Source organism: Brassica oleracea, chromosome C5 (assembly GCF_000695525.1).
Source record: "Brassica oleracea var. oleracea cultivar TO1000 chromosome C5, BOL, whole genome shotgun sequence".
In the NCBI taxonomy this organism is placed as follows: domain Eukaryota; kingdom Viridiplantae; phylum Streptophyta; class Magnoliopsida; order Brassicales; family Brassicaceae; genus Brassica; species Brassica oleracea.
The window spans coordinates 41,640,465-41,659,651 of NC_027752.1; the positions used below are offsets into that span (position 1 = coordinate 41,640,465).

At 32.4% G+C, this 19,187-nt stretch overlaps 3 protein-coding genes across 4 annotated transcripts; 2 read left to right on the forward strand and 1 right to left on the reverse strand.

Annotated features, from left to right (window-relative positions):
* The first annotated feature begins 7,774 nt into the window (after positions 1 to 7,774).
* On the forward strand, positions 7,775 to 8,838 carry LOC106293739. The gene is given in 2 exon segments (XM_013729392.1): positions 7,775 to 8,581; positions 8,584 to 8,838. Coding segments are annotated over 2 exon segments (702 nt in total). The 5' UTR covers positions 7,775 to 8,043; the 3' UTR covers positions 8,748 to 8,838.
* A 4,461-nt stretch (positions 8,839 to 13,299) lies between these two features.
* Positions 13,300 to 14,237, reverse strand: LOC106343456 (zinc finger A20 and AN1 domain-containing stress-associated protein 5-like). The gene has a single exon (XM_013782677.1). The coding sequence runs from the start codon at positions 14,110 to 14,112 to the stop codon at positions 13,633 to 13,635; it is 480 nt and encodes a 159-aa protein (XP_013638131.1). The 5' UTR covers positions 14,113 to 14,237; the 3' UTR covers positions 13,300 to 13,632.
* A 1,852-nt stretch (positions 14,238 to 16,089) lies between these two features.
* LOC106296198 (probable protein phosphatase 2C 38) lies at positions 16,090 to 18,342 on the forward strand. 2 transcript variants are annotated; one of them, XM_013732280.1, is made up of 5 exons: positions 16,090 to 16,320; positions 16,406 to 16,786; positions 16,900 to 17,267; positions 17,579 to 17,815; positions 17,887 to 18,342. In XM_013732280.1, exons 2-5 carry the CDS (start codon positions 16,462 to 16,464, stop codon positions 18,118 to 18,120), a joined length of 1,164 nt encoding a protein of 387 aa, XP_013587734.1. In that variant the 5' UTR covers positions 16,090 to 16,320; positions 16,406 to 16,461; the 3' UTR covers positions 18,121 to 18,342. The 2 variants fall into 2 exon arrangements, with proteins under 2 accessions (XP_013587734.1, XP_013587733.1); XM_013732279.1 differs by having other exon boundaries at positions 16,091 to 16,320; positions 16,401 to 16,786.
* Positions 18,343 to 19,187: the final 845 nt, after the last annotated feature.

Here is a 19,187-nt window from a genome sequence, read left to right on the forward strand (position 1 = left end):
TTAATTAGTAAAACTACGTAATACTATCTTAATCAGTGGAATAATCACTACAAAATCGTTATTTTCTTGAAAAACGGACACAATAAAAGCTCTAAACCTCTTTCAACATCATCATATATTAGTGTAGGATGCAACTATGCATTAACACAATATTGTCATATTTTTTTTAAATTTTTTCAAAATTTTTTTTCTCAAAATCTCTACAAAAATATTGAATTTTGGTATATGTTTTATACACTGAACCTTATAATCTTTAGTGTTGTTTTAAAATTTCTAACCACATTATACATTTGTATTAATTTATGCTAAACTCTCTTTCATGGTATATGAGAATCATTATAATTTTTTATTAATTAATTTAGTAAAACTTCATAATACTCCCTAATTAAATCGCTGGAATAACCACTTCAAAATCACTATTTTCTTGAAAAGCGGTGACAACAAAGAATCCAAACCTCTTTCAACATCATCATATATTAGTGTAGAATGCAACTATGCATTAAACCGATATTGTCATATTTTAAAAAAATTTCTCAAAATTTATGTTTTAACCTCTACAAAATATTAAATTCTGGTAAATGCTTTATATACTGAAGCCTATAATATTTAGTGTTGTTTTAAAATTTCTAACCATATTCTACATTTGTATTAATGTATTCTAAAATCTCTTTCAAGGTACATGAGCATCGTTCAATTTTTTTTATAAATTAAAATAGTAAAATTTCATATACTCCCTAAATTAGTGGTCTAACCAATATAAAATCGCTACTCTAGAGAAATGGAGACAATAAATCTTCCAAACCTCTTTTCCATCATCATATATTAGTACAGGAGGCAACTATGCATTAAAGAAATATTGTTATATTTTTTGAGTTTTTCTCAAAATCTAAGTGTTAACACCTATGAAAATATTGAGTTTTACGTTAAACGCTCTATATACTTAAGCCTAAATTAAGCCTAAATTTTTTAGTATTATTTAAATTTCTAACTACATTCTACATTTGTATTAATTTATGTTAAACTCTCTTTTATGGTACATATGAATCGTTCTATTTTTTTATCAATTAATTAGTAAAACTTCGTAATACTATCTTAACCAGTGGAATATTCACTACAAAATCGCTATTTTCTTGAAAAACGGACACAACAAAGGCTCTAAACCTCTTTCAACATCATCATATAGTAGTGTATAATGCAACTATGTATTAAAACAATATTGTCATATTTTTTGAAAATTTCTCAAAATCTATGTGTTAACCTCAACAAAAATATTGAATTTTGGTAAATGCTTTATATATTGAACCGTATAATCTTTAGTGTTGTTTTAAAATTTCTAACCACATTCTACATTTGTATTAATATATGCTAAACTCTCTTTCATGGTACATGAGCATCGTTCAATTTTTTATAAATTAATTTAGTAAAATTACATATTCCCTAAATTAATGCACTAACCATTATAAAATTTTTATTCTCTAGAGAAATGAAGACAACAAAGGTTCCAAACCCCTATTTGACCTTCACCATATATTAGTACATGAGACAAATATGCATTAAAGCAATATTGTTATATTTTTTTATTTTTTCTCAAAGTATATGTGTTAACCCCTACGAAAATATTGAGTTTTACGTTAAACGCTCAAAATACTGAAGCCTTAAATTTTTAGTGTTGTTTTAAAATTTCTAACCATATTCTAAATTTGTATTAATGTATGTTAAACTCTCTTTCATGGTATATGAGAATCGTTATAATTTTATATTAATTAATTTAGTAAAACTTCATAATACTCCCTAAATCGCTGCAATAACCACTACAAAATCGCTATTTTCTTGAAAAGCGGTGACAACAAAGGCTCCAAACCTCTTTCAACATCATCTTATGTTAGTGTACGATGCAAATATGCATTAAAACAATACTGTCATATTTTTTGAAATTTTCTCAAAGTTTTTGTGTAACCTCTACAAAATTATTAAATTTTGGTAAATGCCTTATATACTGAAAGCCTATAATCTTTAGTATTGTTTTAAAATTTGTAACCACATTCTACATTTGTATTAATGTATACTAAACTCTCTTTCATGGTGTTTGAGCATCGTTCAATATTTTTTACAAGTTAATTTAGTAAAATTTCATATACTCCCTAAATTAGTGGACTAACCAATATAAAATCGCTATTCTCTAGAGAAATAGAGACAATAAATGTTCTAAACATCTTTGACCGTCATCATATATTAGTACAGGAGGCAACTATGCATTACAGCAATATTGTTATATTTTTTCGAGTTTTTCTCAAAATCTATGTGTTAACCTTATGAAAATATTGAGTTTTACGTTAAACGCTCTATATGCTTAAGCCTAAATTTTTTAGTGTTGTTTTAAATTTCTAACCACATTCTACATTTTTATTAATGTATGTTAAACTCTCTTTTATGATAAATGGGAATCGTTCTATTTTTTTTATCAATTAATTAGAAAAACTTCAGAATACTATCTTAATCAGTGGAATATTCACTACAAAATCGCTATTTTCTTGAAAACGGACACAACAAAGGCTCTAAACTCTTTCAACATCATCATATATTAGTGTTGAATGCAACTATGCATTAAAACAATATTGTCATTTTTTTTTTGAAAATTTCTCAAAATCTATGTATTTTGGTAAATGATTTGTATACTGAACCTTATAATTTTTAGTGTTGTTTTTAATTTTCTAACCACATTGTACATTTGCATTAATGTATGATAAACTATCTTTCATGGTAAATGAGCATCTTTCAATTTTTTTATAAATTAATATAGTAAAATTTCATATACTCCCTAAATTAGTGGACTAACCATTATAAAATCACTATTCTCTAGAAAAATGAAGATAACAACGGTTACAAACCTCTTTGACCATCACCATATATTAGTACATGAGGCAACTATGTATTAAAGCAATATTGTTATATTTTTTGAATTTTTCTCAAAATCTATGTGTTAACACCTCTACGAAAATATTGAGTTTTACGTTAAACGCTCTATATACTGAAGCCTAAATTTTTTAGTGTTGTTTTAAAAATTCTAACCATATTCTACATTTGTATTAATGTATGTTAAACTCTCTTTCATGTTATATGAGAATCGTTATAATGTTTTAATAATTAACTTAGTAAAACTTCATAATACTCCCAAAATCGGTGGAATAACCGCTATAAAATGGCTATTTTCTTGAAAAACGAAGACAACAAAGGCACCAAACCTATTTCAACGTCATCATATGTTAGTGCAGGATGCAACTATGCATTAAAACAATATTTTCATATTTTTAGAAATTTTCTCAAAATCTATGTGTTAACCCCTACAAAAATATTGAATTTTAGTAAACGCTTTATATACTGAAGCCTATAATCTTTAGTGTTGTTTTTAATTTTCTAACCACATTGTACATTTGCATTAATGTATGATAAACTATCTTTCATGGTAAATGAGCATCTTTCAATTTTTTTATAAATTAATATAGTAAAATTTCATATACTCCCTAAATTAGTGGACTAACCAATATAAAATCGTTATTCTCAAAAGAAATGGAGACAATAAAGGTTTCAAACCTTTTTGACCATCATTATATATTAGTACATGAGGAAACTATGCATTAAAGAAATATTATTATATTTTTTAAATTTTTCTCAAAATCTATATGTCTACGAAAATATTGAGTTTTACGTTAAACACTCTATATACTGAAACATATACTTTTTATTGTTGTTCTAAATTTTCTAACGACATTCTAAATTTGTATTAATGTATGTTAAACTCTCTTTTATGGTATATGAGAATCGTTCTAATTTTTTATCAATTAATTAGTAAAACTTCATAATACTATATATCTAAATCAGTGAAATAACCAACCACTACAAAATCGCTATTTTCTTGAAAAATGGAGGCAAAAAAGGCTCTAAACCTCTTTCAACATCATCATATATTAGTGTAGGATGCAACTATGCATTATAACAATATTGTCATATTTTTTGAAATTTTCTCAAAATCTATGTGCTAACCTCTATAAAAATATTGAATTTTGGTAAATGCTTTATTTACTGAACCCTATAATCTTTAGTGTTGTTTTAAAATTTCTAACCACATTCTACATTCGTATTAATGTATGTTAAACTCTCTTTCATGGTACATAAACATCGTTCAATTTCTTAAAAAAATTAATTTAGTAAAATTTCATATTCTCCCTAAATTAATGGATTAGCCATTATAAAATCACTATTTTATAGAGAAATGAAGACAACAAAGGTTCCAAACCTCTTTGACCATCACCATGTACTAGTACAAGAGACAACTATGCATTAAAGCAATATTGTTATATTTTTTAATTTTTCTCAAAATCTATGTATTAACCCCTACGAAAATATTGAGTTTTACGTTAACCGCTCTGTATAGTGAAGCCTAAACTATTTAGTGAAATACTGCAAGTCCAACACCGGTTCCTTGGATAAGAAAAAAGGATTTGCAGCTCCAGTGCTCTGCCAAATAGTCGCAGCATCCGCCATCGTATACATATTCTACCATCCTCGCCAGTGGACTCCAACGTCTCTTCCCTCAAAGTTTGGTCACTTCGCCGGTATATTAGATATATGATGGTCACAAAGGCGTTCAGGTATGCTGAAGTTTGTAAATCGTTTAATTGATATGAGCAATAGGGAGTTTGAAGGCAAACTTTTTGAAACGAAGCGGAATGTGGTATTTCGGCGTTTTCTGGTGGTCTTTCAAGACAAGTCCATCAAGACAAGGATAAAAAAAAGGGTCCAATGATTGACCTGAAACCACTTGATGTTCTCGAGAGTCTCTCTAATACTGTTTATCTTGACTGTTTATTTGTTACTATTGTCTGAAATCTTTTAATGGTTTTTGCAGTTGGATGCTCATTTTGTGGAATGTAGGCAGCACAGAGATTATGGTAATGAAAGATATTATATACTCAAACAACATCAAAGAAGCCAAGTATAACAAAGGCAACCGTCGTCATCATTTCCTTACCGCTTATTCCCTTCTTAACGAGCTTCTACGCTATATCAAATCCAGTTTCACCGGTTTGTTGCTGGGTACCTTGCAATATGGCTACACGAACCGTATCTTTAGAGATTCTCTGAATCATAAATGTTGTGCGTTTTCATGTAGATGATAGTGTAAGGGAGATAACTACAAATAATCTTCCCAAAAGACCATCTTTGATTGGTTTTCGAATCCGTTTCTTATCATTAAATACCAGGCTGAAGCAACAAACCTATCTGAAGAAGAAGAGTATCTTGGAAAGTTGGTATTGCTGTTTGGAGATAAAGAGAGACTTAAAAGCTCTAATTCTCTTCATTTGACAGGAGCTAAGAAATGCTGAGCTTCACAAGTAAGCTCACAGGTAAGCATATAATAAAAACTTCACATGTAAATGAATGTCGTTTCGTTTTAACCTGCGTTCGGTTTTGTTTCAAAGGCTTCAAGGATGCCCAAATAAATATCCAGATATCCAACATTCAGGAGACATTTTAACCACATGGAACTTTGGAAAAACTTTAAGTTATGTTTTGGTTGCCGTAGGTTGTATGTATATATCATATAGGTTTTATTCGAAATGGATTTTTTTGCAAGTTTCTATCTAATGTATGATGGCTTTGGTGGAAATAGGATTCTTGCAGGTTGCTTACTATTGTCATGTTACAATCCACTTGGTTTTGGCTGAAGAAATCCAACGTCTTAAAGAATAATTTATAAAATAATGTAGATGGGGATGTTGTGGGATATTGAAGATGTGCCTTATAGAACACGTAACTGATAATTTTTGTCACTTTAACGTTAATACTATTTTTTAAACCATTAATGTTAATAAATTATGTATTTAATAATGTAATTGGATAGTTTTTTGTTTTAGTTAAATGTATACAACTCCGATAGAAAACTAATTAATTTTGTTTATAATCTTCACTTAGAAAACATACTTCCTCTGTTTCTTAAAAAAAAATGTCATTTAGAATTTTATTTTCGTGCCGTTTAGTATTTTCAATGCGGAATTTTAAATAAATTTTCATTTTTAATTTCATTATGTTAGTGAATTAATTAAAAAGCAAAAAATTTAGTGTGTGAACAAAGAATAAAATAGAATTTTAAGTGATTTCTTAATGCGTGAAAAAAATTCCAGTGACACTTTTATTAAATACAAGAAGTATATTTATTGTTTACAAAGCTTTACCTATGATGAAAACAAAAAAGGTTACTATTTAAATGGACAGATATATATAGAAATTTCATATAAATGCTAATCTGTAACTACAAAAGCACTTACAAATTTCTTAACATTTTTTCAAATGTTTTTATGAATCTTTGACTACAAAAATAAACAAACAATTAGTTACGTTATCTTAAATAAATACACTGTCCTCATAGCAAATTAAATTTAAACTTCTGCGTATAGCCATACGGTGTTACGGTTAACACATAGCTCGACAACTTCACATTCACTGACAATGTTCTAATAAAAACCGATGACACCACCACTGGGAAAATCAGACACACCCCACCCTCGCCGTATATTCATAAATTGATATGATTAACAAATTTTAAATTAACACAGAAGCCGAACATGAACGGAAATCAACCAAAGCTTTTTTTTTGCTAAAACCAACCAAAGTTTCCCCACATCAGCCTGTAAATTACTACAAACTCAACAAAAACTTCAACAAATCCACTTGAAATCTGACCTACAACATCATCATCGCGGTTAGATCACCTCATATAACAAAAAAAATCTTGAATGTCCCACCAAATTTTCCTCAAACGAATAAATAATTCCAAAACAATAACATAACAACATTCAAATCTCCCAAAATAAGCTCACTTAAAGCATTCCTTAACCAGTAGAAAGGGAAGCATGAAAACCAATTATCAGAAAGCGCCTAAAGAGTTCAGTTCTAAAAACTCGTGTCCTGCAACTACGATTTAAAAAAAAAAATTATTTTTAAGGGTTTCAACTTCAACACCAGCTCCTACCATCCCAGTTCATTACTATAATAAAACGTTCAAATCATAATTGACTAGAAACACTTATTAAACATATAATCAACAAATTCATTCCAACATCCTTAATCAATAGCCCATCATATAATCTCAGCTTACCAACTTCAAACACCACAGTTGGAAGAACTCAATTATTGGATCACATCATGATAAAACTCTAACCACCACCACACTAGCTTAGCACATATATAACTCATTCATATCTTTTTACAAAACAACCTAAGTTCAGAAGTGGCAATCGATAATGGAATAAAAGCGCCGTCATTGACCTTAAAAACCTAATAAGTATATATAATTTTGACATTATCCTTATCATGGCCATGTTAGCCATTGCCACGCTAGCACCTCTCTGTACTTGCATTTAAAACACTAGCTCCTCTCTTTCTTTCAAATATTACTAAAGTATATTACTTAAAAATTTAATTTGCAATTTTAACAAAATTTCAAACATCATTGTAAATTTTATAGAAAGAATATGAAGAAACAACACACAAACACGTGCAAAAAAACAATTCACCAAAACAAACTTCCCCGAGCCCTATTGTTTACAAGCAACATTAGGTTACAAGTTCTCAACATCTTTATACTATACATAATATTAAAAATTGGCAAATATTATAGCCAAATATTGTTTCACTATTGGGAAATATCAGAGTTTTTGCTTAGTATTTTCCACAATTTCATAGTAACATTCACCCTTCTTTCATCAATCCCCTCTTTATAACCTTAAAGACAACCCTAAACCAAAATATTTACTATGTTACACCCACTATATTTACGATACACACATTACATAAAATTTTACACTAGCTTGCCAAACACATAAAATACAACCATATTAAAAGCTTTATATCTATTGACAATGATAATTATCCAACAAAATCATAAATTTTAAACCGAGCAACCCGCCACAAACCACTAGTGAATAATAAACCCTAATTACCAGGAGCTTCGATATCAGGAGCTTCTCTCCAGTGACGACGACAATGATGATCTCTCGTCGATTAGCTTCCAGATTCCTTAAACCCTTGTCTTCTTCTTCTTCTTCATCCCTCAACGCCTCTCTTCATCACCATCTCCACTCCTCTTCTCCTATAAGAAACCACTTGATCCACGGATCTGAAATTAACAAACTAAGTCTCTTAAGATCCTTCTCTGCTTTGGAGAAGCTGCGATCTGAAACATGGTCGTCAACGAAGTACTTCTCAACACCGAGCGGGGACCTCAACCCAAACCCAGAGGAGGAGCCCAAGATGAAGCACCAGGAGATCGAAGGCCCAATGGTGGAACGCGACGTGTCAGCGCTAGGGTACGAGACGAGACAAGTCTTCGAAGGGATGATGAAGAACATGTACAGTCTAAGCGGAGCCATGGGTCTTCTCGGTTTAACTCAATTGATCGTCGGAGGGACTATTCTCTACGTTACTCGATCGAATCGGATGCACGAGATGACGATTCAGAGCTGCGTGGCGTTCGGGTTCCCGTTCGCGGTAGCGTTGATGCTGAGACGGTCGTTGAAGCCGATGTGTATTTCAAGAAGATGGAGGAAGCTGGGAGGTTGCAGATTCTGACTTTGACGCTACAGGTTGCTAAGAATCTCAATGTATTGTTCGTTAGAGCTCGTGTCGTGTCTATCTTGTGCGTTGCTGGGTTGTCTTGTGGAAACGTGTTCCTCTTGTTGCCTCCATGAAAATGGAGCAAATATATACATTTTTATTGTTCTTTTAATATCATTACAAAAGAACACGTTATCAAATAGGTTTTGAGAATGATTATTTATAGAGAAAGAAATAAAATTTGAAAATCCGATTGTGTGATTCTGTTTCCTATGCTCCTCTTTTTATCTATCAAGCAAAATTAGAAAGTCTGATTGTGATTCTGTTCGGACATCAGTCATACTAGGCGAACAACTTCTGTCACTAATGTGTCTCGGTAACTGAACTGCATAACAACCACATATTATGGCAGACAACTTACCCACTTGGTTGCCTAGTCGCTGGATCGGTTACTATGACAGCTTTAAGCACTTCACCAAACTTATTAAAATGCCTCGAAAGGCTATCCTTGGTGGCAGCAAAGTGAACCTGTTTTACGACCAACCACATTCAAATCAATCCACCAAATGAAAACATTTTGCTGAATTCCAGTTTGAGTGGGAACAAACAGTACACCCTCTGTTCCCTAATATAAAATATTTTTAAAAAAATTTGATTTTCCAAAACTCCAAATCCAACTCTTCCCACTCTAAGTTGGACAATCCAACTTTCCTTCCCAAGAGCGAGCACATCTTACATCCAACTCTTTATATAGCTAGGATTTAATGTGCTTTGATATTTTTAAAGTATTTTAATTCTATTGATACTGGTCGAGGGAAAATGGACATTTAATTTCCAAAGTATTTAAAATCGGCAGTTTTAATACTCAAGTATTGTTTCTGCATATTTATTCTCAAACTAATAGTTGACTGCGCAAAATTAGAAACAAAATAGTTAAATGTTAACTGGTGAACGGAAAAATAAAGGTTTTTGTCAAATTTTTAACGGTAGAATATTCTAATCATGATTTTGTGCAGTTAATGATTAGTTGAGGAATATTTTAATTTAGTTGAGGAATAAATATGCGCATATAATAGTTGAGGAATAAATATGCCAATTTTCCCTACCGGTTGATCAATATTAATTTACTGCATTGTTTATATAGCAGGGCCAGGAACGCCTAAATTCTGCAGATACCAGTCATTTACTCTAGTCCATAAATTGAGGGATTCCCGAAAATAAATAAAGTTCAGCTTATCGCTGAGGAGTTCTGCAGGAGTGTGATCCAATTCTCGCTGAAGGTTTAAAACATATTCGGACTGAATAACTCCCTTTTGAAATTCCCAGCGCATGTTAATTAAGAAGTGATTCAACCGGGTTAAACTCCTCATAATAATGGGATTATCCATTAATTCCTCTTTTAGAGCGATTGTACCTGAACAGTATAAAGGGTGTTCCGTTATGGCGTCTAATGACGTATTAGGAAACATGCCGAGAACTAGAACTTCTGGCAGAACGTCATTATCTGTCAAACTGGTGGAATTGGTTTTAAATTTATACTATTAATAATATTTATTTCCTATGTAAAACATTTTATATTATTGAACGGATGGAGTAACAATCATTACATTGACAACAAAGATTGTTCGAGAATTAGCATCTTCCAAATGGCGGGTAGTGGATAATGTCCCAGCAAATGATATTTGTAGCTTGTCGAAGTAAAGAGCTATGGCATATATATCTGGTATAGATTCCATTTTGAGAGTATATTATCTTTAGACCAACTCATTGAGGGGAATAGGAACCAAAGAAGTGCAAGGACAAATGAAAAAATGGTCTCAATAATTTTTTTTATATCTGTTTTGTTTTGTGGAATTATGTTTCCTTATTCACATGTTGGTTAGTTTATGTATTTTGTATTTAAAGTTCGGTTAACGTTATATGAAATGATGTCAAAAAAATGTTTAACAAACTCTCTTATAGCATTGAAGAGAGACCTTAATTGGTATCAAAACAATCTTATGTTGTAAGTAGGGATGTTAATATGGGCTCAACGTGATTCCATATCAAAATCTTCCAAAACCATTCTTTTAAAATCCTCTAAGGTAGAAGTTGATTCCAATAACAGTAGCCTAGCCCCTCTCTCATCAGCCGTAAAAACCCATCCCGTGGTTGCTCCAAACTCCCAAACACCACATGTTGTATAGATATGCATCATAGAACAAGAGTTTGTAAAAATCACAAGACAAACTATAGAGAAATTATTGGAAAATCATAGATTGGTGAAGAAGAACATTCAAAATCGATTTTTTTTTTAATTTTTCACGAACCAAATCAATGAAAACACGTTTTAGGAAGTTAGAATATTTTGAGAATATTTTAAAAACTGCAACTTCCTTAATTTTCGAAAATTCAGTTTTTTTATCCGTAGAAGGCACCTTCTACACTGTGTAGAACATAACAAAATTCCAGAATGTAATTTCTACACTATGTGGACGTTCGTATATGTTTTAGATTTTGCATTCCTGATAACTTAGAATACTCAATAAAAGTAGAAACAGTTTTCTGAATAAAAGTAGCGATCATTACAAATAGTAGAATACGTATTCCCCATATTTAGAATTATAGTAAAAAGTAGTTTGTACGTTCTAAAACAAGTAGATGGATGTGTTCATTCTAGAATTCATTTTCTACTTACCCGTTTTGTGTAGAAACAGAATTCTACTTTTAGTAGAACGTAATTTAAAAATATTATTTATTATGTTTTTCAACCCAAAAAAAATATGTGTTTGTGTAAATGGGTGTTTTATTAATTGTTTATATTTTTAATAATTTTTCTGATTCATATAACTATTTATTTCATTAATTTTAACATATGGAAAGGGTAAAACGGAGAAAAAATGGACAAAAAAAGATTTATACCATAGGGACAACTATGCTGTTTTCTTGTTCTCTTTTAGCAATTTTCTCATTTTTTTTTTGACGGAAAAATTTTATTCTTAGTTGTGGAGCAAAAACTCGATTTTGCGATTTTGGGAGGAAAACTTTTGATTTTGATGCTCAACAAATTGGAGGAAAGAATCATATGATATCTTAATTTTTCTAGTTTTATCTTTAAAATTTAAGAACAAAAATAAATGAAATATTTTTTTCAATTAAATGAGTTAACCCTGGTACCAGCCCTAACCCTTGATTATAATAGGGTCAAAATAGGGTTGGGTTAAAATAGGACTGGGCTTATAATAAACAAAAGAGGGCTGAGCCCTGACCCTGTAGTTAACATCCCTAGTTGTAAGGTATCAAGGGAGTGATAGGGTTCACTTCTGATAACTGGAACAAGTAAAAAAATGAAAGAGAAGCCAAGTCTGTACATATCCTACCATAGAGAACAAACATAATTTAGGGAGCCATGTCCATGTGGAACCTTGTATTTTTTAAGTCAGGGAGGTTCACTTCCTTAGCCTTTGCAATCTCACTATCCATTTGAGCTAGTACCTCAGCGGTTCAGTGTTTCCGGAATCAATCAATGACATGATCTTCTCACGAACCACATCTGGTTTAATCTCGATAGGAGCACGAGCATATATATATCTCCCCGAGCTTGGTTTGCTTCTTGAATGCAATTTCCTTCATTTTGCTAGCTTTCAGCTTGTCAAGCCTATTCACTTCCACCTCAGACTTTCAAGTTTTTTTAAGAAAAACAGTTAAGCATTTGGTTGATCGATATAATGTCAAGTTCAACAATACCTGCTCGATCAGATCAATCACTTATACCCTTTTTTTTGTGCACAGATGAAACACTTAACACAACATTCCACCAATTGTCTACTCTCCTCTCATAATTGGGATGGGCCAACATGTATCAGTATTAGGCCCTCCGGCTTTGGACAATATATTTGCTAGGTAATACGAACAGTAAAAAATGTTTTATGAAACGAAATAGTAACACTTTAATATGACAAGTTGTATACTGTATAAGAAAATGCGCAATTTTCAAGTTGAAGTTTTATTCCTCAGCTTGTACAACATTCCACCAATAGTCTTACTCTCCTCTCATTCCGAAGCTGATGTTTGACACTTTGAGGTATGAATGGTGACCGAGGAATAATGCATTCTCTAGTATTTCTATAAAAAAATACTATTCACAAGGAATAATAATTTCTTCTCATTTTCTCTCATTTTTTTTTTGTAAAAAATTAAAGAACAAAATTATTTCTTATTAAATTTGAAAAAAACAATCATTCATTTTCATTTCTGCTATTTTATTCTTGTATATTTTTTTCTATTCGTTTCTCTTGTTTTTTGAACGGTCACCAGTGAGACTCTAACTAATCCGTGTAGTTGCGTTATTTATTGGACAAAGACTAGGCCTAACTAAAATAGACTTTTCTAGTAGGGCTGGGTTCTATACGTGTACCTGCGTGTGATAGTCATCATGAGATATCACACTTTTTTCTTTCACGAGATAAATCTAGTGCAATCACATGATGTTGCATCATATAAAGACAGGTGAGTTGATAAAAGTTATGCTACAAGTTGTTCTTTTTATAAGAATGCGTAAAATCTTGTTTATATAGTCTTTAGAAGATAATAATCAAACTTAAAATAAGCCATACAACTCAAACACGTTATTGGCCGCTCTTTTACACGCCAAGCAAACTTGTCGAGAGGATGTGGGTTGTGACGCACACGAAACAAGTTTCCAAATTACCAAAACACCCTTCATTTTTCTCGAATCTACACACACATACCACTCGATAACTCGTCTTTGATGATCGAGGATATCACATCTTAAGCAAATAAAATTCATGAATCCATAGAAGTCCCTAAAAGCTACAACAATAATAATCATCATTCACTAAACAATAAATTTAGTTTCGAATTCAAATCGAGAAGAGAATCTCTCTGATCTTTCATTACAAAACAGACAGCAACAAATCAATGTCTGCGAGAGCATCTCCCTGTCCGAACTTTATAGATCGGAGCTTGAACCACGATTGGAGATTTTTTTTTTTTTTAAATCAAATTCGAATTTAACTTTTAAACTTTGACCGTCTTCGCCGCCTTGACCACCGGGTTCTCTCTAGCGATCGCCTCGCGACCGGCGGTTTTGTAGTCGTAGCTGCACTCATGGCGATCGGAGTAACGGTGCTCGGAGCAGAAAAGGTCACCGCATCGGCATCTGAACCCGGTCAGCCCGACCTTCTTCCGACAACCGGAACACCGGTTTACCGTCTGCTGATCTCTCTTAACCGGATCGATCTCCCTGGGACGGATCACGACTTTGGCTGGCGTGGGCCTAAGATTGACGGATCTCGACGCTCTCTTCAACGTCGAACCGGAGTCTACGCCGGCGGCGGCGATGGAAGCGTTGAAACATTTCTGACACATGTTGTTGGTGGCTGGATTCGCTGTAACGCCGCAGTTATTTGAGCAGAGCGTGGTCGTGGCGGTGGCGGGGGTCGTCAGGGATTCGAGGACCTTGAACTCCGTCTCTTCCTTCTCCGTCCTCTGCGCCATCTTTATTGGTTTCACCCTCCTCCGGCGAGCTCACGGGTCGTATAGAGAGAATCAGAGGAGAGAGAGAGAGAGAGAGAGGAAATGAATGGAATGTGAGCCTCATAGAGACGCGTTTCCCTCTCTTATCATCTTTCTCCACCACGCCCACTTTCCGTCTTCCTGTTGTAGAATTACCTAAATATCCTCTCCGCTTTCGCGGAATTACAGATGATTTTAAATATTACAGTACATTTCAATGATTCTAGAATGCCTTAATGCACCATAAAGCGGATACGTGGGTCTCTTTCATATTTTTGTTTTTATTTATGATTTTCTTTGACTATATATCTATATTATTAAAAAGAATTACACATTTGAAAATATTTTTACTTCATTAATTAAACTATTTTTTTTGTTTATTTTTTCAGTTGCATTTATGAAATATTCTAGAACGAATAAAACTGTTAATTTATTACTTGTCTTTTCAGTTACATTAATGAAATATGCTTAAATGAATTTAAACTTCATATTTTATTGTTTGTCTTTTTCAGTTACCTTAATGAAATATCCTTAAATAAATTTGGACATAATGTCATTTAATCAACCAAAAAAAACTCATGAGTTATCCTTACGTGCATAATTTTAATAATGGAGATTTAAAAAAACGTACATCATTAAAATGTTACCTAAAACATGCAGCACTAATATATAACATGCATCAATAAAACTAGAATTTGACTCACACAATTGTACGGATATTATTTTCAGTTGATTAAATTTAAAAATAATTATTTATTCAAAAAATATTTAAGAATGTCTATGTTTTTAAAAATTATATGGTATTATTTGCTCATAACTCATTTGTCATTTGATAAATTGTTAGAAAATTTTTTTTAGCATAATATAACTCAGTTTTCATTTGCTAAATTTATGGTTTTTATTTATATTTTTATTATTTAATTATAATATTTTTATTTTATATTTGAAAGATGAATGAATTTTCTTTCAAACAATATTTGTGTAAATGTATTTTTTTTTAAAATAATCAATTAAAATTGTTATTATCATTGAATATCATTAATTTTGTCATAATTTGAGTTTTTGTTTACATCAAAAACTTATCATATTTTAGGATAATTTTAATTTAAAATGTAATTTTCATATTTTTCAAACAAATTCTAAAATATTTTTTAAATATTTTGTTATAATTGTTAAAAAGTATTGAGTTGCATTTCAAATAAAAAGGTAAAGATATTAAAAATATTCTAATTAAAATATGTAAAATTTAATATAGTTTTAAGGAAATGGTCAAAATAAAAAAAATTACACATAAAATAATCATGATTTTTGTTAACTGGACGGATCATTATTTATATGATATCGCACACAAAAGAAAAATTTTTGTTTTTAAAATTATCTAATTAACTCTATACTCATTTTTTTTTTATATTTTTATATGATATCACACATTCGTAAAAAAATAGATAGTTTAAGATGCAAAAAAAAATATTTACTTAATGAATATAATATGAACGAATATTATAAATACATCATTTAATAAAATAAATAATTAAAAACTGAAAATTCGCGGACGTGTCTAGTTATAAATTATTTTATTATCACTGAGATATGGAAATCGATGCGATATGGGCCAAGTTGCTTACCGTTTACAGATCAGGTTTCTCTCTCTCATATCTTTTAAGGATATGGGCCAAGTTGCTTACAGTTTACAGATCATGTTTCTCTGTTATTTTTAAACTGAGATATAATGAAACAAAACAACATACAGTAGTTCTTGATTCTCATATATTTAGAGGTGCTGACGAGGATCGGTAACAATGTAGCCTATGCTTAATCCTTTTAAAACATCTTAATTAGCAATTATTTATTATTAAAAAAAGAAAAAAAAAAGTTGCTAAAATTAGGAGAAAAGGCTGCCTAAAACGTCGGGTTGTTTCTAAAGGTCAATGCCTAAACAGCTAAACCCAAAATCAAAAGCAAAAAAAAGGAAGCATCAAAAGAAAAGGAAAAAAAAATTCAAAAAGTTAAAAAGAGAGAAAAAAAAACACAGAGAAAATCGAACATCCAAATATGGAATTCAGACAGTAGATTTGTCATCTCCCTCGTAAAGCCATCCAAACGGAGTTACGATCTCTCCCTCTGTATCGTAACTCCTCATCAGAATCAATCTGCTTCCAATCTCGATCCAGTTCTCCCTCAACACAAAAGGTATTCATTACTCATGTTCTGTCTGATTACAAATCGATCCGTTTTATTACATATAAAAAGATGTTTATTTTTTTTGTTAGGGAAGGAGGAAAATAGCAAGTTTTGATCTGTTGGGTGTTGTTAAATAAAGTATCTTTCTTTATGGTATCGGAAACTATATTACGGATGATAGCACCATGTTGGAAACGACCTTCTGTGAAAGGGGAACATTCTACAAGAGGAGACGCTAACGGAAGATGCGACGGTCTTCTTTGGTATAAAGATTCTGGTAACCATGTCGCTGGAGATTTTTCAATGTCTGTGATCCAAGCTAACAATCTTCTCGAAGATCATAGCAAACTCGAGTCAGGGCCCGTTAGCATGTTCGATTCGGGTCCTCAAGCTACTTTCGTCGGTGTTTATGATGGTCATGGAGGTCCTGAAGCAGCTCGGTTTGTTAATAAACACCTCTTCGATAACATCCGAAGTAAGTACGCTGTGTCTGGATACTCCCAAGTTAATTAAAAAAAAAAAAGTATGTTGTTGTCTTGCGTTGTGTGGTGAGTTAGATTGTGTGTTGAGACTTTCTATTGGATGCAGAGTTTACGTCGGAGAATCATGGAATGTCTGCATCTGTTATAACGAAAGCGTTTTTAGCCACGGAAGAGGAGTTTCTTTCTCTTGTGCGGCGGCAGTGGCAGACGAAGCCGCAGATTGCTTCTGTTGGAGCTTGTTGTCTCGTAGGGATCATATGTAGCGGGTCGTTGTACATTGCTAACGCGGGGGATTCTCGGGTTGTGTTAGGAAGACTGGAGAAAGCGTATAAAGCTGTCAAGGCTGTTCAGCTGTCGTCAGAGCATAACGCAAGTCTTGAATCTGTGAGAGAGGAGTTGCGGCTGTTGCATCCTGATGATCCTCAGATTGTTGTCTTGAAGCACAAAGTATGGCGTGTCAAAGGTATTATACAGGTAAAAAATAATAATGCAGACTGTCGATTTCTATGCTTCGTTATGTTCGAGAAATCGTTAGGCGGTAGTTAGGCGTTTTATATGGGATTATTGATTAGGTAGCCGGCTATACCGATTATTTAAAAATTGTTTAGGTCTGATTTGCCGACTAGGTGGTGGCTAGACCGACTTTTAGAACACTGAGTTCTATGTTTTTAAAATTAGAGTATAAGAAGAGATTTACAATGTCTTTATCACTTTAGGAAGTGTCGAATAGAAGATTTATTTGCCAAATTCTAAGTCTTTTGAAACATTTTTTTGTTTTTTCAAAGGTCTCACGGTCAATTGGTGATGCCTACTTAAAGAGATCAGAATTCAACCGGGAGCCACTATTAGCAAAGTTCAGGGTACCTGAGGCTTTTCAAACGCCGATCCTTAGAGCAGAGCCTGCGATTACAGTACACAAAATACATCCAGAAGATCAGTTTCTTATATTTGCATCAGACGGCTTGTGGGAGCACTTGAGCAACCAGGAAGCTGTTGATATTGTGAACACTAACCCTCGTAATGTAAAGACTCTTCTCGCTCTTTCTCTCATTTATCTTTTCCTATGACTGTAGATTGAAACGTATAGATGCAGGGAATTGCGAGGAAGCTTATAAAAACAGCTCTAAGAGAAGCAGCAAAGAAGAGAGAGATGAGATATTCAGATCTAAAAAAGATTGATAGAGGAGTGAGGAGACATTTTCATGATGATATAACTGTGATTGTCGTGTTTCTTGATTCACATCTCGTCAGTAAAAGTGTCTCACGACGACCACTCATCTCTATCTCAGGCGGTGGTGACTTGGCTGGTGGACCTTCTACCACTTGACAGTTGACACACTCTCACCACAATCTATAAATATTCTATATTTACATATCCACTTTTTATATATAACACATTGCAGAGAAACACTTCAAGCTCCTTTTTTCTTTATATAAATTTCATTTTAATTCATTTCCAAACAAAATGATGAGTTGAAACACAAATGTACGATAAAGAGATTTATCATTTGTTGGAAAGATTTGATTTACTGATTGCATCGTCTTCCATTTTTTTGCTTCTGTTGTCTTTTATTACGTATCAACATGAACATGAATGAATATGTGTTCATGTTGATATATTGTTAAATGCTGTGTGTTTACGAATTGTTTAGTACTGATGAAGGATATTATCGAAAATGAATAAAACCATACATATAAGAAAACAGAGAAAGACAGCTCCATGAAAACGGATCTTGTCACCTTGGCATGTGATGGCCGTTGAATAATGTCATAACCAAGACAACGCGAATGAGGAGTTATAGGTCATAAATGCTGGAAAAGCTCTGATAAATACTACTTAGTATTCTCTCATCCAGGTTATATGTGAAACAGTTGATAAAAAAAATAGTTCCACGTAAATATTATCATAAGAGCTAATCAAATCAATGGTAACAGGGCAGGGTGGTCCGGAGTATGGGCAAAGGAACCGAACGCTTAGGACATCATAATTTTAGTTGTAAATAGGGCATTTTAAAAAATTTGCATGAATAATAAGGGCGTAAAATTTGAAATGAGCACAGGGCATTAAAAAAATGAAAATGTTGGAGTGCCCACTGAGGGAGATGCTTAAATGGCTTCTGTATGACCGACCACATGAATCACATGTAGAGTATTTATAGAGGCCCAGCTTTGTGGAAAATTTGTTTTATTAAGTGTTATCTCTAATCACCGGTACATTATCCCACTATATAAAAAGGGCTATTTTTAAGCGTCCTAAGGCTATCCACACGCTCAAAATAATCAGGGCCAATCAAATTGCTACGTCACTGCCAGATTGGGCTTGAAATTTTTTTTAAAAAAATTATATGAATCCAGTTTGGCCCATCTCGAAGCCCGAGCATATTCCCGTGTTCA